This window comes from Hippoglossus hippoglossus, chromosome 5, assembly GCF_009819705.1.
Source record: "Hippoglossus hippoglossus isolate fHipHip1 chromosome 5, fHipHip1.pri, whole genome shotgun sequence".
In the NCBI taxonomy this organism is placed as follows: Eukaryota; Metazoa; Chordata; class Actinopteri; order Pleuronectiformes; family Pleuronectidae; genus Hippoglossus; species Hippoglossus hippoglossus.
This window is the reverse complement of record NC_047155.1, coordinates 6216863-6231074: the sequence shown is the minus strand read 5'-3', so window position 1 is coordinate 6231074 and position 14212 is coordinate 6216863. Positions and strand designations below refer to the sequence as shown.

Sequence of the window (14212 nt, the reverse complement as noted above, 5' to 3'; positions counted from 1 at the left end):
TCGGAGGCTTATGGTATATATATCGGTGTGACACCCAGGATGATGGCTCAGGGAGATACTTGGCAGGTACATAACTGTGGCTCAAGTAATTGGGCTACAGGGGACATTTTTTTATGGACCAGAGCCAACGCCGGCAGGCAGACAAGTTGGTAATGAGAAGCAGCAGCGGCTGGCGTCCTCACACACGATGCAGTGTGAACTGCTTTTGGTAACACAAACTGTGGTATCAAGGCGTTCTGTGGAAGGGAGCCTCTCTGATGGTTTTTTTAGTTTTGTTTTAAACCGATTTTTCCTCCTCTGCTCGAGTGCAGGGAAACTGTCACAGGCCAATTAGGGAGAAAATATAACGTCGGAATAACAAAAGGGAATGGCAACATAAAGTTACTTAATAGGCCATTGGGCTATCACAGTCTGTAGGTTTCCCTGCTAATTGGCGCCGACTCTACAAGTGTCAGGGAATCCGATGAGGAGATGCATTAACGAATTTCCGGAGATTCCGTCATAGTTGTACCAGAATTTACCATTTAAGGTTGTCTGATGATCTCTGTAATGGTTTTGTAGAAGACGACATACTTCTGCCAAGGAGGTGGAATCCACACACTAAACACTGTGTGTGTGTGTGTGTGTGTGTGTGTGTGTGTGTGTGTGTGTGTGTGTGTGTGTGTGTGTGTGTGTGTGTGTGTGTGTGTGTGTGTGTGTGTGTGTGTGTGTGTGTGTGTGTGTGTGTGGACAGTTTCTAAAGATTTTATTAATGAACAAGAATGGCACGCAGTAGAGTGCATACCTCAACAGCCCAATAGTCCCCTTAGATTCAATCAAGCTGCACTACATCGCACACTTTCATAGACATTTAAGTTAGATATTTATTCATCAAGATACGTGAATTATTTGCTGGGAAAACTGTGGAAATTGAACTGAAATTTTTTTATGTTATGGGTTCTTCTGCATCCTCCCAATAAGTTAGATTTGTTTTTGTGTATTCTTGCTCACAAAAAAGTACAAATAAACATAAAACAAATGGACGGGGGTGAAAACATAACCTCCTCTGTGAAATAAATTGTAAGAATAAAACTGATTCGGATCCGCATCAAAATATAACAGGTTCTACTCTGAGCATTACCACATCCTTCCACCAAGTTGCGTGGTAATCCGTCCAGACGTTTCTTCATAATCATGCAAGAAAACAAATCTCGATGAAACCACAACCTGCTGCTCCCCTGTGACGGACTGATGATCTGTTCCCCACCTCTCGCCCAATATCAGTCGGGTTCGGCTCCAGGATTCACAAAATAGCAAATGGACGTATGGATGAATGATGCTGCTGCTGTTCAGGCACATTGAGGATCTCATCGCCTGCGCGTGTGATTGAATATTTAATCATTAAAGTCTGATCCTGATACACCATTTGCTTCTGACTCCCTCAGTTGTTAGTGTGGGGTTTGTTCTGTATGTGTCTGCAGCCTCCGGTGCTGCTGCTGCTGCCGCTGCCGAGCTCCTGCTCTGATTTCCTCTGACATTGAAATAGGGTTGATCTGAGATTTTAAATTGCCTGTTTTTCTGAATATAAATAACTATTTACGTTAGACTGCTGCAATCGACTGATGGTCTGCCCGTGTTGTTTCAAAGACTTCTTCATACGCTCACGCCCCCTCTGTCCTCCCCATGACCCTGAAAAAGAGTCACCAGGCCGAGTGAATGGATGTATTTGCTCCATAACCATGGGTGACAGTAAATTTAGGTGACAGAGATTGCTGTGGAATGTGGCTCAGATGATTGGTTCATGCTGTGGACTTTGTTCAGCCTCCCGTGCAATAAATAACCACTGTCGTCCCTCCTGTCCGGCTGCGGTTATTTCCAGGGAGTTTACAAGTTTGGTGGCGCAACACCTAATTAGCCTTGAGTGCAATCGTGGCACGGCCCTACTTACTTATTCATGGAATACGGTTTACATAATCCTCATGCTAATGTAATCATTTGGTGTCCATTTGTGCCTGGTGGATATTCATCCTGGGAGGAAGAGAACTCCCATCAGTGTTGAAATAGACTGTGGCTTCACCACAGGAGCAGAATCTGCACTCAGAATGGCCTTGTGTCATTTGCATTGACTCTCCGCTCCATGGGACTGAGTGAAACTCATCCGCACCAGGAGGCTGCACAACACGTTGCTTTCATCGCGTTTCATAACCCTGATTTACCTCAACTGTTTTCTTCATTTGCCATCTAGAACTTTGCAATTATAACTTTTTAATGCAGTTACTCGTATGGATTAAATTAATTACCCCCCTCCGCAAGCCGATGTCAATTATTCATGATTCACAGGATGGCACCAAGTTCTTTTTTGGGGTTTTTGTCCCAAAAATTTAACATCCACCAAGTCTGTCTTGCACAGAGAGAGATTTTAAAGACGTTGTTATAAAGTGAATCCTCTGCATCAAACTTTATTTGTATAGCACCTGTCGTACAGGTTAGTGGAGTTCAAAGTGCTTCACAATTGACTGATGAGTCAAGAAAAGAACGGGATGTTTCATTTTGGTCGCCTTTTAATTTCATATCCACTTTAGCTGTAGCTTTGTCCGTCTCCGCATTTGGGACAAATGATGTTGGATGAAAGAAAAACACTCTGCTAGCCTGTTTCTTGCTTAACTGTTGGTATTGGTCAGTCGAATGGTCACGTTTATGCCTTGTCGTTTGATGCGTAACATGAATCAAACCTTTATATGTTACCTCATTCATATATATGGACATCGGCAGTGTTCCCACGATCCTTCGCTGCTTCACGACACCATCAAACTAGTTCTTTTGTCATTGTTCGGATTGAGAGACCCCTAGTGGCCAAAGTTACATATTGTACGTTTAAAGACTTGCCTCAAACTAGTGAAGTCAAACTTTCTATTTACAAGTTCAGCAGTCAAACTCGTTATGTCTCACATCTCATTGCGAAATTGAAACACAGGCAGAATACTGAACTGGAGCTTAATGGTTGTATTTTTGTTTTTTGTTCCAAGATTAAGATTAAGATTAACTTTATTGTCCCACAGTGGGAAATTTGTCTTGTAATCTTCACCCATGCTGCAGCCATAAATAATACAAATGGGCCCACACACCTGCATCATAAAAGATAAATAAATGAGATCCAATTAAAAAAAGTAATAAAATAAATAAAGCACTGAAGCAGCAGCACGAGGCAGCCGGGGTCGCGGCAGAGCGCTGCCACCTGATGTGTGAAAAATGTGAAAAACCTTGAACCTGTTTGTATCTCACTTGATGAATTGAGTTCAGAACGAGAGAAAAATCCTAAAAGCACTGCACAATGTAACGTCCTTAGTCTGTTACCTTACATAGAATCTACAAAGTCTGCTCTCCTGTTCCATCTTTTTGCACTCAGGTTGCTTAATGGAACACGGGTGTTGATTCAGTTCTCTTTTCTTTTATTATTTTGCCCAGGCACCACACGGCTTCCTCGAGACGGGGAGGTGCCCGGCGTCGACTACAACTTCATCAGCGTGGGAGACTTCAGGATCCTGGAGGAGAGTGGACTTCTCCTGGAGAGTGGCACCTATGATGGTACCTATCACCTCAGCGTTAATGATATTAGAAAGCCGTGCTTGGGGCTTCACTCTTTTAACCACATGATTCACCCTGACAGCTCTGTGTAATGGAGTGAAAGCTCGATATTCACAGTCCTCATGACGCAGCCTCCCTTTATGAAATGTGACAAGGGGGGACAAAATGTATTGATCAGTGAAACCTGATTACAGACTTGTTGGACGTCACAGTCAGATTAGCAGCAGTGTTGGAGATAAACTCCACTGTTCAGATTCTCCTCTCTGTGCGTAGAATGGGCGGCTGGGAGATTTACATTTCATTTTGTGAAGGGGTGTGGGCATGACTATTGGAAGAACCCATTTTGGAATGATCCGGATAAACGGGTGGAACCAGGACTTTATTTAACATTGCAAAATATAGTTTCAGCCTTATTAGTGATATGCACTCTCCGACCATCCTTCTAGTTGTTTTGGGGGATTGTGGAGTTTAAATGACGAGGTGGCTACAATTTTTAAATACACATATTCCACATTACTTTTTGTACTGAATATCTTAGAATATGACTTGTGCCGTTGCCCTTTGGGTTTTATATCTCATGAAGCCTTCATTTTCTAACTCGATTAAAAATTTGGGTTTTTCAGGTAATCACTTTGGTGGGACTTTAAAACATCTACTATGAATTATACATTATAACTAACCTTAATCTCGGTGTGTACTTTAAAAATACTACATGTTTTATAAATGCTTTAATGATCCCCGGGAGGGAATTGGGTTTTGTTACAATGGCTCCAGCCACGAGTAAAAAATATATATAGAGACCAAGACAATAACAATAAATAGAAATGCTAAATATTGGTAACACTGATAGTAATACGTTGCAATTCAACACACAAATGGAGGTTGTACTCATCACTTAAGGAAAAGCTATTGTAAATAATGTATGTGTGAATTCAACACACATGAACACATGTAAAGTGTGTGTTTGCATCTACTTACACACTCATACTTGTTTTCTTGAGTCTGTGTCAGCACCTCTTGGTCCGTTCTTGAACACAGCCCATAGTAAGTATTCACACCGTACTGGGTGAGCATGCAAGCAGCTGTAGCACCTGATGGTGACCTTATGTAAACCAGTCAACCTGCTGATCCCGCCGGCTGGCTGCACAGTCACACATCAGGAGGTCCCACTTGTGTTCTTACTCTCAAGTCATGCTTTATTCATGGTATAAACCAGCCTCCTCCTTTTCCTCTCCCTCTCTCCGCTCACAGACACAACAACCGCTAAGAATCGGCTCGAAATAAGAATCCAGACTTGAACTTTTAGAGCAGTTTAAAGTACAACCAACCCCTTCCCTCAGCAGTACCCCACTTACGTATCTCGCGTTAAAATGAGACGATGCAAGATTTGCTCTCAGCTGTGCTCGGGCTCCCGTTACAGGTGGGATGCGTAATTCACTGTTGTAAATACGAGCTGTACACACGGGCATTTGTGGACAAGTCGATGGAGAAGAAACGAGCAACCGGCAACTTCAGAAGCTAAAGAACCACGTTGTCTGACAAGGGTTTTGGGGTCTGGCAGTAAACGTTTAAATAGAGCACAAATCACTTGCTACGCATCTATTGAAACGGACTTACCTGACTTCTAATGATAAAGAGTCAACAACTTCACTCACACAACCCAACGTCAAGCGAGCAGAACAGCACAAGACAAAGGAAACAAGCTAAAACTATTACTTACTTGTTCATTAACAACAATGTCCTGGATCCTTTGGCCTCTTTTCGCTCTCTCCTACGATTGAAATACTACAAAATTCACTCTTGTTTAGTTTCTTACTCTTTTCTTCCTCTTCGGTCACTTAGGTGTCTCTGCCAGGACGTCCATGCTGGGAATGGCAGGCTAGCTGTCTCTGATAGCTGTTAGCTCTGGTTGTTGGTGTTCGACGAATGTCGTAACGCAGGTCGTAATGTTCCAGCGCGGTACACAAGAGTTACATAGTGCTGTTTCCGGCATCCAGGGGGCGCTGTGGAAAAGACAGACACGCTTTTCTCCCTATTGTAAGTTTGTGTACCATCAAAAAAAGATTTTGAAGCTCTAATTCCAAGGTATAAAAACCCTAGTGTTGCTTTGAAAACAGTTTTTTTTGTATGTTTGTCAGCAAGTAGCTGCAGTAAATATCTCTCCTGTAAGAAGTTTACATAATGAGGGATGTTCCAGCTTGGTAAGCAACGGAGCGGCCACATGTTTACAATTTCTTACACCTTGTGCCACAGGGAAACATAAGCCCTTTGCCCTGCGTTCTGAGGTCCCTGAAACTCAGACAGCCGCAGTGTATTTGTGTCACGAGAGGATTGGACGGAGGATTTCTCTCACTTTGCTCGATGATTATGGCAATAATATGATAAACTTACTGCTCTCTTTAAGCTCATTCTTTCTCGCAGCAAATCCGAGCCACTGTGAAATGGAAGAGGATTTCTCTAAATGTTCGAGGGGCAAGCTCTGGTCGTGTGAATGGACCTTCTCTGCGCCGTTCTCCCTGCTCCCATTCAGCTGCATCTCGCGCTTCCTGTATGATGGAGAATTAAAAGATAAAGTCAAATCCTCATTCAGAGAGAAAGCGCCTTAAGGCTGAGAGCAGCTCTGGGTGTGCACAAGTGTGTTGCTGCCTCTGTGTATCTGTGGAAGTTTTGTGTGTGTGGGTGTGGGTGTGTGTGTGTGTGTGTGTTCATGGGTGGTGAAGTGCATATTTTGAGTGTGATGGGCCTGTTGAGGCAGGTTCTCCCAACAGTCACTGATCCCTGCGATAAGGTGCCAGTCCTCTTGCCCTCTTCTTTGTTGCACAGTGCCGATGACATTGGATGCAACACGGGCACAGGAACACACATGTATGGACACACAATCGTACATCCGCACACACACAAAATAAATCCTGCCCTTCCTTGTGTCCTTCGGTGCTCATCTAAGAACGAGAAGATCAAGTTTCAAGAGCTGCCAAGTCGCCCACAAGCTCCTCTGAGCTGAAGCCAGGCAGGATTTACACCTTTATAGAGAGGTTGACTTTGGGCAGAGAGGAAGAAATGGAGAGAAAACTGAGGAAGAGCATAGAACAGAGAGAGAGTGTTGATATAGATGCTTGCTGAGCTCCTCGGTTCCCAATGGAAACCTCCTTTCCAGTGGAGGCAGGGCTGCCTTGGCTGCACGCAGCTGTGTGGATTAGCTTCTCAAAAGTTGGAAGTTTTTCAGTCTACCGTCCCTGTGAGAGAGCTGAGCACTCTGATAGAGCTCCCCTCCTCGCCACTTCTTCAGAAACCCAGTCAGCGCTCCACGGCTGTACTGTGGCAGCGGGTTGATCTCTCAGCAATACACTGAACTCAAAGAGGAGCTGGAAGTAATCGGATGGAGGAATGGGATTAACTCCATTTACTTGTGCTTCAAACGCAGCCTTTTATTTTGTCTTTGAAAACAGGAAAATAAACAAGGGCAGGCATCCTCCCGTCCTGGTCACATGACCCGTGTTCCATCTGTGTGGAGCTCATGAATTACCCTCAGTTTATAAGTGCACAGTAAGTGAGCTGTACTCAAGGTAGCAAGCTAATGGAATTCTTAGCTAATCATAATGGTCTCTCTAATAGTCCCGAATGACTTGCCTGAATGCTCATTATGTTCATGCTTCATGAACAGTTTTTCTCTCCTTAAAAAATATTTTATGGCCGTCATTTGATGCATTGTACACAGTTTCAACTTAAACACTCTCTGTACGACTCTTTACTAAATGATCCTGTCAGTCATGACCCTGTTAGTCTCTCACCTTCACCCAAACACATGCAAACCCAGCCAGGCAGGACTGTGTGTGTGGCTCCAGGCTGCTCCATGATTGGTTGGGTACATCCTGGCTGCTCCACGGTGGTCCGGAGGGTCCGAGGTTGCCGGCCAAGCAGACATCAGCCATCTGCGCCTGGCACTCAGAGCGAGTCTCTCTGGACTTTAGGTCCCTTCTCAGTCTCAGTGCCTCCCAGGTTCAGGTTGGGTCACTCTTTCAGAGCCGCACGGATCAACCGGACAAGAACTGAAGAGTCCAGGGCAGTGAAGTGCGAGGCTGGAGGGACAGCTGCCAGGAAAAGGAAACTGCAGGGGGACACAAAATTCTGCCAAATCGAAGTCTACTTCAAAGCTGGTGTTTTTGGGCCTGGAGATAATATTGGGTGTGACTGGGAGCGTATAGGATTCACAGAGTAGTTGTGATGTGTTGATACTGGGCGGATGCTTTGTGTGGCTGTGTTACTCTCTGCTCACGATCTTGGCGGGATGAAAGAGAGCACATGACCTTGAGCAGCGTATGCATAGTGTCCTTGACAGCAGGAGTCCTTTCGTTACCACTCGCTGATTTCACCACCATGAAATTGCTCGCGCGCACTTTGAACGAGGGAGGCTCACTCTTCCTGGCTCATCAACCCCGTGACACAAGAATCACAAGTAATGTCTGAAAAGCTCCTTCGCTCATCAGCTTATGAGGCTTCCCTCCATTTGTAACGGCAAATAGTGCCACACATCTCTGCTGACGCGCTGCCTCCACACACACACACACCTCTACATTGGCATCACACATTTATCAGGGGCCAGGAGACGTGTTTGTAAGTAATTAATCACAGAGGTATAGCGTCTGGCTGATGAATGTCAACGTGCAGCAGCAGACGGGCATAGATTAGCCAGCAGACCCAATCTCTCCCTGCTATCGGCGTGCCGCCCCATGTTAATGAAGACGTCTCTGACAAATGCGGATGAGTGTCGCTTCGTAAACCGTCAAGTCAAGTGACAAGGGGGGAGGGGCAGGCTTTCATCCGGGCCTCCTCCTCCTCAACCTTTCCGCCGCTTTGAGGAAGATGAGCGTCGCTGCATTAACCCAGTTAGCTGTGCATTGTGTCGTCGTCACGCCCGAGGAGATGAGGCTAGGCATCGAGATGGGCTCACATACCCCCCCACCCCCCCCCACCCCCCCAAAAAAAACTGCTGTGGTGTTACTGTATCGTGCCGTAAAGCTGCCGGAATGACTCTGATGTTTCCTTGGAGCCCTCTGTTCTTCCTGGCATGCGTGCTGTTGTCAGCTTTCCCTCTTTGTGCCGAGCTATAAAAAGATCTGTGCCGATAAATGTTGCTCTTATACAGTCGGAAGCATTTGTGATGTCTGCATGTTCACGCTTAAGCACATCAAAGGTTTCGTAATACCACGGTCCCACAGACAGCTGGGTCCAAAATGAAAATAAGATCAAGTTTACGGAGGCTAATTAATTTGCTGAAAAATCCCCATTTCCCAGTGGCACCTCTCCCTATTCTTTAATTAATCTAATTATAAAATCGTGATTTAGCCGAGCACGCTCCATCTGTTGAGCGCACATTCTAGGAGCCTCGTAAATATTTGACCTTACAAATTAATTGCGAAAACATTCATTTGATATTATTGCATGAGCACGTCTGACAGAGAAGCATTTAGCAAACAAACAATGGTAACCCACGGTAGAGATATAAATTAGCATGCATATTATATATAATCCTAATAGGGGTTTTATTCTGTGACTAAATTGAGTTTCACATACTGCTCACCAGCCATATATGAATCACTCCATGAGCTAAATGAGCAAATCATTTAACAGACTCTTATACCCACACCCCTCCTCCTCCTCCTCTCGCCCTCCTCTTCCTCCCCTCCCCTCGTCTCTCTCTCTCTCTCTTTACTGTTATCTAACAGAATAATTATTATCTATCACACAAGGTTTTTTCGTCTTTAGGAGAAAAAGAAAGCAAGCAGAGCGATAGATAATTGCTGTATTCAATGATCAGTGTAATTAGTTGCCGGCTAATTCCAAGAGAAGGGATTTTAATGTTACATGAGCCATGACAGGCCTGTGGTGCGGTTATCAATAGAAAACAAAGCAGGGGGTTAAGAGACATGGAAATCATGCGGAGGAAGCAGACCGTTGAGACATGTAAATAGTCAACCATGAGTGGCAGTGTGTCATTTAGACAATTGAAGGAATTTCTTCAAATTTGGTTCAAACCTTCAGTGGAACTCAAGGTGGTCAACTTTCAAAAGTCAAGGTCGCTGTGACCTCACAGACCACATGTTTTGCCTCGTGAACGTGATGTCTCGATGTGTCACGGTCACATTGGCCTTACAAACCCTTTTAGCCTCATGAACGCATTATCTTAAGAATGCCTCAAGAGAATTCTTTCAAATGTGGTAAAAACTAAAATCAGTTTAACTCACAAAGTAATTGAATAGATTTGAGTGGTCAACGGTCAAAGTCATCGTAACCTCACAAAACATGTTTTCTGCCTCTTGATGACGAATCTCAAATCTGCCTTTAGGGAATTTCTTCAAATTTTGACCAGTTGTCACTTGGACTCGAAGATGAACTGATTAGAATTCAGTGGTCAAAGGTCAAAGGTTACAGTGACCTCATATGTGTCTGGAATGTATGTGGACTGAAATTGCACTGTTCGGCGGAGGCATACAACCGCAGGACGGTAATTCTAGCTCTTTCATGTTCTGCGATGTAGATTTCTCTCCCGTGCCTCCTAATCCATTAGTGTTTACATTACTTTACGAGTTAGTCTCTCATCCTTTCTACTTCTCTTCCTCTCTCCATCTTTTGCCCTCCAAGGTAACTACTACGGGACCCCCAAACCTCCGGCCGAGCCCAACCTGGTGCAGCCGGACCTGGTGGATCAGGTGCTGTTTGATGAAGACTACGTCGGTGACGGTCCCAGAAAACGCACCACCTCGGTTAGCAAGATGGACAGGAAGGACAGCGCAGTCCCTGAGGAAGAAGACGATGACGACAGGCCACCGCTAGTCAATGGATTGCCCGGTCAGTAAACGGCAAAATGTTAAATAACAGGATTTCTTCCTTGCTCTCTTTGTCCTTTGGTTGTGACATTAGGCATTACGTTAGGTCACTGTCTGTTTCCCTTGTGAGACATAAAGACTGTCCACAGTTTGATGTGTTTGAGGACACCTTTAGAACTCTGTAAATCTCAACACGTAACATAAAAGAGCACTAAAAGATTGTTCCACCTCGACCTTCTGAGCAGATTGATGATCTCTCTTAAACACTTGTCCCTTCCACTTATCATTTATGTGTCGGTCAAGGTTGTGCTGTTTTGTAGACCCAGATCAAATGTTTTTTTTTACACTATTATTCTTTATAATGTGCCAGAAGAGGGCGATTTGTTTCATATGAACATTTATCTTTCAGTGAAAGCTTTTTATAAGTCAGATGAAATTAATTCGCTTTTTGTGCTTAAGATTTAACATGAGACTGAAGTGGTTTGACGTGCAATGCTATTTAAAGGACCAGTTCAATCAAAATGTCAAAAATAAACCTTTACTAACAAACTATGATAATAATTTGTAGATTTTTACATAATATTTTTGAAATGTACCTGAGGAAAAAAACCAGTCCAAGGAGATTGGACCAGGACCTGGACTAACAAGAGAACAACAAATCTGACTCGTTTCTCATTGTTCCCAGTTCACCATAGAAATCACTCACAGGTTGTAGACATGTTGACACATAGACCTGATGCAATATATCAGAACTCTCTCTGACCCAAGCAAATTGAATATAATTTGGGTCCCAGGGTCTTGTTTATTCATTTGTCAAGTAAAAATGTCATTTAACATTTGCTGTGAGTCTGACAAAATATTTGGAATGGCACCACAACTATCTTTTATGGTTGGTCAAGAGAATAAGCAGCAGATTTGGCAATAACGAAATAATAATATAAAAAGGAAATTCTTGCTGTCTTTACATCTGGCATCCACATACTCTGGAGTTTTCTATCACCTAAAACAGAGACTTTTAGAAACGCTGCTGACCCTGTTTTAGTTTGGACGGGCAGACATTACACACTGATGACATGTTCACCTCCTGATTGGTTCTTTTCAGTCTTAACTGGACTACATGGGGTGAATGTTCGGTGTGAACAGTTGCACTTCATCATTGGTCCAAGAAAACAACTTCCCGGTCTTGCTTTTCACCATTGCTGATCCTCATTTGTAGTATTTTCTGCAACTCAGACAATCTGCTTCCTGTTTACAGCTGCATGCCCAGTGGTCATTTGATATGCATATTCAGTCGTGTTAGTACGGACGGAGAAAACCTCTGATCTCATCTGGACCCGAGATTCTTTTCATCCTGAAACTAGAATACATTAGTGTCAGTGCAGCGCTTGTTATCTCCTAGGAGACCGTTTTAACTCACATTTTTCCAACGTGATATTTACACTGTTAAGAGACGTTCCACTTGGAATGCTGTTACTGTTACCAGCCAACATACAGTGGCACAGATCACCTTGAGAAAGTCTGATCCAGGAAGCAGGACACAGTGATCAATCAGAACAACTCCCCGACTCTCTGAGGAGCAAATCTGTCTTTAATGCTCACAGAGAGAACGACTGTGCAACAGAAATAGGCTGCACACTGTGCACCATATCTGGGTTTCTTTACAAAGAGAGCGGGGGTTGAATTTTAGGCGACTCAAGGCTGATTCTTTTCCTCCTCCTTTTTTTTTTTAACATAATGAAACAGTGTTTTGACAGTAACGGCTCAGACACTGCTTGCTCAGCTGCACAAAGGATTCGCAGAAATCCAAAGTCTGTTTACCCAACTGCTCTGTCATATTGAAATCAAACAAAACAGTGATGCCCAGACATCCAGGAGTTCTTTTTATGGAAGGAAGCCGGTCACAAATGACTACTCGGCTACAGCCCACAGCTGTGGCAGGGAAGTCTCAGACCGGCCATAGATGGACAGAGTTTACGGTTGAATGAAAAAAGAGGTTAATGGAAAATGTGAGCTGTAAGTCTCTAGACTGCAGCGTTCCTCATCTTTCGCTCAGTGTCCTTATCACCCCCCCGCACCAACCCACCACCACCAGCCTCCGACCCTCCACCCGCAGTCGCTCTGTAACCCACGTGTGTCTAACGTGGAGTGGGCCCTCACCCCGCCGTGAACTTTACCGAAGACCTCAGATCTCCTTAAGGCAATGCCCCCGGGCGGCTGCTCCTAGTGTTTACACGGCTGCCGCACGGTGTCTTCAAACACACTGTGTGCATTTCCTCTGTGTGCTTGTGTCTTCAAATATGGAGAGCGCTGTTTTTGATCCGAAAAGCAAAGTTAAGGGAAAAAAAGAAAGTGTTTTAAAGACAAATAACCAACTAGTTGATGCTGCCGTGGGGCTGCGTGCTTTCATTTTGAGCAATTTCATACACAATGTAAAAATTCAGGTGGAATGATGTTTAGGAAACACATCCCCCAGAAATGCTTCTTTTTTTTTCGCGGCGTGCATGACATCTTTTGGCTTCGTCCTCTGTTGTGAGGAGGTTAGCTTCACATAAAGAGAAAAGGATGAAAAGCCCTCGTGTTTCATCCCTTTATAACCATCTTCTGAGGGAAGGCATGAAGTGCTAAGTGAATTAGAGGCCTTTGTTGTGCGCTTCATGTTCGTCGTAGCTCAGTTCCTCATTAAAGGGGAGTGACTACAGACGCAGCGGAATATATTGTATGTGAAAAGCAGCAGCATAATATTATCATAAAGAAACCGCCCCAGGGGTTCAAATGGCCCTTTCTAATATGAATCCCCGCCTTTATCATCGTAGCCTGCAGGGAATGCTCACACATACACGTAGGCCAAAGCATTAACACAGTGTGCACATGCAAATGCAAAACATCCCTCTTGGCGATGACACACGCACCATCACACACATGTAAATGCTGTGAGTGACATCAGCCCTCGCTCGCCTGCCTGCAGCGTAGCAGGGAAACCGAGGGGCAGAGGTGTGCACACATGCCCGACCTTCCGCCCCGTTCCACCTCTAATCTGTTCTTCCTCTCTCTCCTCCTATCGCAGAGCTCAAAGAGAGGGCGGACTGGAGGAAAGCGGTGCCCAGCTATACCCAGTCCAGCAGCTCCATGGACTTCCGCACATGGAGCTCGCTTCCCCGCGATGACAGCCTGGAGCCGCTGCCCCTTAACTGGGAGATGGCTTACACCGAGACCGGCATGGTCTACTTCATAGAGTAAGTGCAACCCGTGGGTCATGTGCTGAAACAAGCATTTTAAAAAATCAGTTGCTTTATTTAATCAACTAAAAATGTCACATTTGTACAAATATGAGCCATTTAAATAGTAAAATGTGTTTGTTACTGTTAGAAAAACAGAATTGTCTGCGTAGCCAAACACTATTAAAAATCAGTGAGGTGCAACGTTGCACTGGTTGAAAAGTTCCTTCATTACCATGAACATAAACCATGAAGCGTAACCTGGTCTGCTGCCATAAATCACTGCAATGTATGAATATTTATCCGCAGCCGAAATGCAAATGACTCCATGTTGGAGTAAAGCTGTTTTAGAAAATTACTTGTATATGTGATTCCTGTATAAATGCGAATGTGAGCTGTGGCTGCCAGCGTGAACCGCTGGGCCCGGAGTCACAGCTCAACTCTACTGTAACGGAAACTGTGATTGAGAGGAAGCTGCAGACGTTAGCGTTGACTTCATCTTGATTAGGGTGCAGCAGGTGTAGCACAGTCTATGCTCTGGATGATAAGTGTGGAAAATTGGGCCGACTGACGACTTGAGAGTTGCTTATGTTAAGTGTGTCATCTTCC

General features: G+C 44.4%; 1 protein-coding gene across 3 annotated transcripts in view; it reads left to right on the top strand.

The window, feature by feature from the left end:
* Window positions 1-14212, top strand: part of LOC117761478 (membrane-associated guanylate kinase, WW and PDZ domain-containing protein 3-like) — a 131381-nt gene that overhangs the window by 90830 nt on the left and 26339 nt on the right. For all 3 annotated transcript variants that reach the window (XM_034585404.1, XM_034585403.1, XM_034585405.1), the window contains exons 3-5: window positions 3445-3564; window positions 10204-10410; window positions 13453-13621. In XM_034585404.1, the coding sequence (XP_034441295.1) occupies window positions 3445-3564; window positions 10204-10410; window positions 13453-13621 (496 nt within the window). The remainder of the gene's footprint in view (window positions 1-3444; window positions 3565-10203; window positions 10411-13452; window positions 13622-14212) is intronic.